General features: G+C 44.0%; 1 protein-coding gene across 2 annotated transcripts in view; it reads right to left on the bottom strand.

Moving 5' to 3' along the window:
• ANXA13 (annexin A13) overlaps positions 1 to 7467 on the bottom strand; it is a 61237-nt gene extending 53770 nt beyond the window's left edge. For both annotated transcript variants that reach the window (XM_005885166.2, XM_014532460.1), the window contains exon 1: positions 7396 to 7467. In XM_005885166.2, the coding sequence (XP_005885228.1) occupies positions 7396 to 7431 (36 nt within the window). In that variant the 5' untranslated portion in view covers positions 7432 to 7467. The remainder of the gene's footprint in view (positions 1 to 7395) is intronic.
• Positions 7468 to 8509: the final 1042 nt, after the last annotated feature.

The following is an 8509-nucleotide window of genomic DNA, read 5'->3' as shown; positions in this document are numbered from 1 at the left end:
TGGGGGTTAATCACAATCTTTCGTGTTCATTTCATGGATGGAGTCCACAGGCAATCTTGTACCCTATGCTCTTTGTAGCCCCAATCAGGGTTATCTGCCTAAAAGAATCCTACAGGATCTTAAACCCTCCCAAGGATTCACACTTCCCTTTAGATACAGGCCCTTGTGTAAGTCACAGTTTGAGTCCTCTTGGTCATTCTTTTTTCTGAGTCGCCCATGGAACCTGCCAGGCTCCCCCTCCGGACAGGCCCTCCTACCCAAGGTTTGCTATCCGAGGATGGTACTGTGTGGATCCTGATGCTCTCTTAGAAGGAACATAGTGTGTGACTATCTCTCCACTTGAGTATTGCCCCTTATCTCCAATGTGCAGAAAATAAGTCTTAGCTCAGACTACTGCTGGCCGTTGTCTGGGGTTGAAAATGTTCATACGTGACTATTTCTGTAGACAAAGAAAATTGTGGGACCTAATCCTCCTCACAGTCTCACCCTGCTGGGCTGTGTGTGTATGTGTGTGTGAAGGGGAAGGAGTGGGAGGGGTGGAGCCTTAAATCCACCAATTAAGATACTCTTCCTGTGTAAATGCGGTCATCTCATCGGGTCAATCAATGGTTTCCATTCTGCAAATGCCCCACCTTAAAGATTCCAGTTTCCTCCCCTGTTTCTCCTTAAGATATGCCCATGGGAACGAAAATAATTCAGAAAACAAAGACTGGCTTTCAAACTATGTTTTACTTAAACTAAAAATATCCTACTTTTTACTTCAAAAGGTGAACCTTTCTCTTTGCCTTTCTTTTTAATAATTGTTATCTTCTCAAAGGCAAATGGATGGTGCTGGCTTTTTTTATTAATTTTTTCCTGCCTTCTGCTTTCCTGGGCCTACCTTTTACCAGGTGTACAATTCAGTTGGCTACACAATCAGTTGGCTTTCTGTATTTTTTGAAAGAAAAACAACAAAAAATGACTATGCATTAAGGCTATACAAGTTCTGAAAAGATATGGCTTCTAATGACATTTAACTTAATCTTCCCAAATTCTAGACAAAAGAGAGTTTCACATTTCTATACAGCAAAGGAACAAATGCTTACACAGACCTGGGCCAAGAAAGAGCCCATTTACCCCTGCCCGGGATCAGCTGTCGTGTTGCCAAGGAAGTATCCTCTGTCTCACTCAGATGTCATAGGTAGAGGTCATGACACAGTCCTACTATGCCTGACCTTAATTCCAGATCACATTTACTCTAGTAGACAAACTCACATTTCTTGTTAGACAGTTAAGAGATTATGTGTTGCTAACTGTATAAAGTTTGAATGACATCATGTAGAAGGAAACAAAAAGATTTCATTTCAGCCAAGTTTTAAGCCACTGTGACAATGCACCCAAATAAGCTAAAAGGATCTGAGATGGACCAATGCCATATGTGTAACACAAACTCAGATAATTTCCATATTAGTCCAGTGGTGTGTAATTCTTTATTTATCTCATGGCTCTTGCAACAGTTATCAAGGGGTGGTGGAATTATTCCCTTGGTCTGCATGAATGTTGAACAGATAGATGCCAGATTAATTCTCGTACAAAAAAGGCCTAGATTGGGGGGATTATTTTGCATGTCAAAAAATGTATTATAGTTGGCTGCATAATTATCATTATAGAGTTAGTATGAATGTTAGAAGGTATCTTTGTTCAAACTCCTCATTTTGCAAATTCAACAAATGCTTATTAAGTACCTAAGGCCAGAATAAGCCTAATAAGTGCTTGTCAATCCTTGTTGTGCCTTGAATCGCCTAGATTTATTTAAAAAATATGCATACTGCTCTGGACGGTTGCTCAGTGGTTAGAGTGTCAGTCCATGATTAAAGGGTCCAGGTACAGTTCCCCATCAAGGGCATGTACCTGGGTTGCAGGCCTGATCCTGGCCCAGGCCGGCATGTGTGTGGGAGGCAGCTGATTGATGTGTCACTCACATCGATGTTTCTCTCTCTCTCTCTCTCTCTCTCTCTCTCTCTTTCTCTCTCTCTTCCCTCCCCCTCCCTCCCTTCCACTCTCTCTAAAAATATGCATGCCTGGACTCCAACTGAGGAATTCTGATAAAATTGCTCTGGTGTGAGGCCTGTATATTGGTAGTTTAAAAACTTCTCAAGTGATTCTTATTCTCCTAGGACTACCCTCTCCCCCCATTAAAAAACAAACAAACAAACAAACAAAAACACCTGGCATTAACATTTTTTATTGTATATCTTATCTACTTACTTAAATTAATAAAGTAATGGAGAAAAAAATAGAGGAACTCTCCAGCTGCCTCCTTGCTTCTATAGGCTTTCATAACCTCATTCCTTTTACCTGTGTATTTTTTTCAGCTAGTCCAACCTCTTTTAAAATAAAAAATTGAATGCCTCCTGTAGAATGCACAAGTTCCATTCACTCAAAATGTGATTTTTACTCCTCATCATGGATACTGTGAAAACATATCCAGGTAAGGATAAACCATGCTTTGTAGCTGACTGATTTGTCTCACCTACCTGAGCTACCAAAGGGCACAAAACTTCAGGCTCAATGATGACCTGAGATTGTATAAACCTCAGCTGGACCACTGCCCAGCAGTCCTAAATGCATCATTTCCCAAGGAAGAATTGACTGTATTTGGTGCTATCAGACCTTAGAGACCAATTAAAGAAAGAATTTCAAGGACTTTAAGGCCTGAGAGAATGGTTTGGATAAAAGTCAATAGAAATGGGGGAAAGGAGAGCTTGCTGTTTTAGGTAAAGAAATGTTGTGTGAGATCAGCCCCTAGTGGGCACCTTGAGTATTACAGTGGTTCAGCATTTGAGTGGAGGTGATGTGGCTTGATACTGGAAAGTTCATTTCTACCGCAGACCACGAATGTTCTAAACACAGACTGACTTCAGATGGCAGAATTACCACATTCTCTATATTATCCATAAATATATAATACTAATCTTTCACAGGCTCTATGGCAAGAGGCTCTCTCTGCCTCTCTCTGAAACAGGCTTGTAATTCTTCAGTTGTTTTCCACCATTTGCAGAAAAGAGAAACCCCAGGAAACTTTATGTAGGAAAAAATGGTCCCATATGACCTTTCCCCTTCTCATCTCTCCATCCTCACCTCCTGATTCGTCAGGATTCCATTCACAGATTTAGGAGGAGGAGGAGTTTTCCAGGTAGAGAAGGAGGAAAATGCATTCAGAGAGGAGATCTCTGTATGCAAAGACCCAGCGTGTGGCAGGTTTAGGGAATTGCAAATGTATTTTTGAAGTGTATAGGGCAAGAGAGGATGGATGGCTGGGCCTTTTAGTCTGGTTTTCATTTCCTTTCATTTCCACGCTAAGTGACAATTGGTGGAACAGAGACAAGGGCACAGAAATATTTCTCTGCTCCAAAATAAATCCAGAGCAAGCAAGATGGTTTTCACAACAGACAGCATCCATCCAGAGGTGGTGGGAGTCATGGAGAATGTGGCCCCTGGGAAGGTCCCTGTTCCATCTTAGCCAGACAGCCCATCCGCAGCTCCTGTCTCTGGGAAAGGGGGTCTGATTCTGTGGGGTTTTCCATATTTTCAAGAGAATTCCCAAGTCTGGATTTTTATGAGAATTCTGCTCTCTCTGCCCCATCTATTCATTCATTCATTCATTCATTCATTCAATATTTATCGAGTGACTACTATGTCTTATTCTAAGCCTAAGGACACAGCAGAGAACAAAACAGACAAAAACCCCTACCTCAGGGCACTTCCAGTCTAACGGGAGAGATAAATAATTCTAAAAATGATGTAAATTATTAAACACATAAGATGGTAATAAGTGCTATGAAGAAAAATTATGCAAGGCAAGCAGCTGAGGAGGGCTGGAGCTGTGTTACAATGTTGAATAAAGTGGTCAGGGAAGAGAACTGAGAAGGTGACATTTCAGAGCTCAGGTGTCATGTAACTCGTTCACTCATTCAACACATTCAGTGATATTTATCTTGTGTGCAAGGCAAGATTCTAAATACTGGAGATAGACTGATGAACGAGACAGACAAGTTCCTTCCTACTCAGAGATTATATTCTTGCTGGGGAGACAGACCACGAATAAGAAACCAGATAAGATAATGTCAGAAAGTGACTCCTTGCAACAAAGGAAATAGACAAAGGTAATGTGTTAGACAGAGCAGGAGGAGAAGTGGGTAGGTTGGACAAAGTAGTTGGAGAAGGCCACGCTAAATGACAATTGGTGGAATAACGGAAGCCTGCTATGCAAAGGTCTAAGGAAAAAGCTTGCATTCAAGGTCTAAGAAACAGCATCCTGGCCAGTATGCCTCTGTTGATTGAGCCTGGTCCATGCACCAAAAGGTCCTGGTCAGGACTCGAGCAGGAGGCAACCAATGGATGTTTTTCTCTCTGTGTCTTTCTCTCCCTTCCTCTCTGTCTCTAAAAATCAACAAAAACAATTAAAAAAAAAAAAGGCCAAAGGAACAGCAAGGGCAAAAGCCATCAGGTGAACAATGGTGTTGAGCATCAGGAGGCAGTGAATTGGTTCATGAGAGAGAGCAATGCATATGGGAAACCCAAGGTCAAGCCCAGGCAAAATGGTGAAATAGAAAATGTTTCCAGTGGCTTCCTCCCCTCCCTTTCTTTTCTCTAGACATCATTGCCTCCCCTACAGGTACTTCTCTGGCCTCATTTAATCCTGAATTCTTTCTCTTTCAAACTTTCAGAAAAGGATGAGATAGTTCATATATACCCACCCCCTCAAAAAAAATACCCCACAAGACAAGCAAACAAAAAAAGTGCACGATAAGGCTAAAAAGCCATTATTCCTCCTACGGGGATTTACATTTAAATTATAATGATTTAATTATGAAATTTAATGCATCAGCTGTTGGGGCGTTGGAGTAGTTTATTGTTGGGAAAGTGTATTAATGTCCTATGGCTGCTGTAACAAATTGCTGCAAATCTAGTGACTCAAGATGACCCACATTTATTACCTTGGCGTTCTGGAGATCAGAAATCCAAAATGAGTTGGCAGATCCGTGACCCTCTGTGATGTGAGGCTCTGGGGGCAAATCTCTTTCTTTTTCCAGCTCCAAGAATCTGCCCCCATACCTTGCCTTGTGGCCCAAAGTCACTCTGAGCTCTGCATCATTGTCACATCTCCATCTCTGACTCTGAGCCCTCAGCCTCCCTTTCGTAAGGACCCAGTGGGTACATTGAACCCACTCAGATAATCTAGGCTAATCTCCCCATCTTAAAATCCTTAGCTTCATCACAGCGGAAACGGTCCCTTTGCCATGTGAGGGAACATAGTCTCAGGGCACAGGCATTGAGACATGGACACCTTTGGGGGTCGTTATTCTATATCAGTGATGGCGAACCTTTTGTTTTTTTGCGTGTCAGCATTTTGGAAAACCCTAACTTAACTCTGGTGCCGTGTCACATATAGAAATTTTTTGATATTTGCAACCATAGTAAAACAAAGACTTATATTTTTGATATTTATTTTATATATTTAAATGCCATTTAACAAAGAAAAATCAACCAAAAAAATGAGTTCGCGTGTCACCTCTGACACGTGTGTCATAGGTTCGCCATCACTGTTCTATATACACACAAAGTGATGTTCTGGAGGCTGTGAAATTAGATCACCAGAAAGCTCCCTATGTTCATGTTGTTTCTGCTCACTATTTTTGTTGGAATTTCAGGAATGAAACAGTTCGGTAGTCTGTCTGAGGGGCAGCTTGCCCAAGCCATTTGGGTAACTTTCCTCAGTCTCCGTGGGTAAAGTCAGATAAGATTGAATCTCATTGCCCTTGAATTTCTGAGCACATGGTTCACCCACAGGCTCATTTGCATGGCAGTTTCTGGGAAAGGGCTCCTCGCACTCTGCAGTTTCTGACCGCTCTGGAATTTGAAAAGGAAAGGGCTAATGAAGCAGAAATAGCCGGGCCTGAGTCCGGACCTAAAGGGATGGTCATTATTGTTTACCAGTGAGCAGTTGTTTGTGCTTCCTGCTGTTGGAGGGAGCAGTCCTGTCCTGAACTTCCCAGCAGAGGGGCCTTTGAACCCTGTAGGTTGACCTGTTGTCTCTCTGAATTGCTTTGTTTTCCAAACTCTCAAGGACAGGTCATCTTGGGGGAAATGATTTTCATAAGCCAAACTCTGTCACCAGATTCTACTCTGAGGGGCTTGCCATTTGGATTCTTCCCACACCTAGCTTTGACCCATTACCATTTCCTCCTTCAAATTCTGCCTCTCTCAGCCACTTACTGAGTTAGAGTCTTTTCTATTTTCATTCTTTCTATTGTAACTACCAAGTCAGAGTCTTTTCTTTTCCTGGCCCAATTTTCAAAGGTCTGTGTCTTATGGATTCAGCGGGAGTCCATCTCCACCATGTCCCATCTCCTTTGGTAGTTCTCGATGTGTCCACACTATCTTCAATATTGTTGATAAAAAGTTGAATGTAACAGGCGTTTGTCTGCTTAACTGTTATAATTAGCTAAAAATCGTTGTTTAATAGGGGTTTAAAAATGATGTCGACTTTAATTTTTGTTGTTACTTACATTGCATTAAATCCAAGTTAGACTTTGGAAGAATATGGGTTCTATACTTAGAAGCATTAAAAATGATCTTTGAGGGCGATTTGTGTGGTTGACTTTAACTGAACATTGTCTGAACTGGAACAAGAGGCAGGACAGTTCAGGGAGAGCCTGGCTCGAGGACTTGAAAGGATGGCTCTGGCATCAGGCAGCTTTGGGTTTCGGTTTGGCTCCGTCACTACCACCTGTGTGATCTCGCCAGCAAGTCAGGCAGCCCTGCCAAGCCTGTTTCTTCCTCCGTTAAATCAGAACAGGAATAGCGCTATTCCTTCCTACGGTTCTGACGAACAACAATCTACTGCAAGTCAAAGGCTTTATACATAGCAGACAGGTAATCAATATTTGTTGAATAAATGTCTCATGGTCAGAGTTCTTTTAACTTTAGCTATGATGACGAAGGTCTGTAAACACAGGATTCAAAGCACTTAGTTGTGGGCTCTTATAGTTGGACTAGGGGCCCAGTGCACGAATTCGTGTACCTTGAAAGGAACTGTGGGCCGCCAGGCTGCCTTGGGCATAGGGGTGGATCTCAGCCCATCCTCTGTGTCCCTGCCCGGCCCCTCCCTCCACACCCCCGGTTCCCTGTCTGCTGGCAGCCCCCCTCCCAATGCCGCCGCTGCCAGGCGCTGATGGCGCTGACCCCGCTTGCACCTGCTGACAGTGCGAAGCAGTTGAGGTTGGCACCGGCAGTGGGTGCGAGCGGCAGGCGGGACCATGGGGTGAGGGAGCAAAGAATTTTCAGTAACCACTAGAGGCTTGCCCCAATGCCACGACTGGCGCCCCGCCTTGGTCTGGTGCCCCCGCTCACCTGCTCCACCATCCGGCCGAGGCCGATGTCCACCATATCCCCTGCTCTGCCGCCTGCTGCCAACACCCGCCATGTTCCGTGCGCCCCCTAGTGGACAGTGCACATCATAGTGACTGGTTGTTCGGTTGTTCCGCCGTTTGGTCTATTTGCATATTAGCCTTTTATTATATAGGATAATCTCAGACCAATACACCTATGCAAGGGGAGTGTGGACCACATTTGTTTCAACTCATCAGACACAGTGGGGTTCTTGCTATGAGTCAGACTGGTCTGCTGCTGAGATGTGGGGTAGGTATCTTATAAAAATTCCTGAGTATACAAGTTTCTGTGTATAAAAAACAACAACATTGTTTAAAACAGAAAAATAGTTGCAAAAATACTGAGCTTGTCTCTAGTTGCTGCCAGTAACAATGGTCATGGGTTTGCTAAGCCAGTGTAACAAATTCTGGAAGAAATTGTTCCAGGCATCTCTCTAGAACTGAAACTAAATAGGCTGGATTTCTGCCTTTAACAAGTGACTCTGGAGGCATTTGTATGGAGAGAGCAGAAGAAAGCAGTAACCAAGGGGCTGCCTGCAAGGGTGTTTATCTCCTGGGTTCCCTTTCTGCCTCCCTCGCTTATCGGCACCAGCTTGTTTAAATTCTCAGTTCCCTGAATCTCTCTACGTTGTAGGAATTTGGATCTTTGAAGCAGATCCCAAAGTTTTTCTTCCACAAGATTCAGCTACTACCTGGGAGGGATGAAAGGTCATCAGACCTTTGCTCTGCTACTTCCCAGCTTCTCACTCAATGTGAGGAAAGCTCTGACTTAGAAACCCCCAAGGTGGTGGTGCCAGAGGTACAGGCCTGGGGTTGGCTATGGAGAAGCCCTCTGGGGGCTCACTGCTCTCGCACTATTTGAAACCAGCCATGGCCCCTTCTCAAGTCGCTCCTGTAATTGCGGCTCTTGGGCCCCCTGGGTTCGCATTTTGGGGCAAGTGGGTCACCCAGCAATGGCAGTGCCAACCCAAGCGCCCTTTTTGATTCATCCCCAGAGCGACCGCGGGAGACGAAGGGCGTGGGCGTGGGCGTGGGCGTGGGCGTGGGCGGGGGAGGGGGGGCAGGTACTCGAGCAC

This window comes from Myotis brandtii, unplaced genomic scaffold (genome assembly GCF_000412655.1).
Source record: "Myotis brandtii unplaced genomic scaffold, ASM41265v1 scaffold896, whole genome shotgun sequence".
NCBI classification, from domain to species: Eukaryota; Metazoa; Chordata; class Mammalia; order Chiroptera; family Vespertilionidae; genus Myotis; species Myotis brandtii.
Note: the sequence above shows the minus strand (reverse complement) of the source record. Positions and strands in the feature narration are given on the sequence as shown.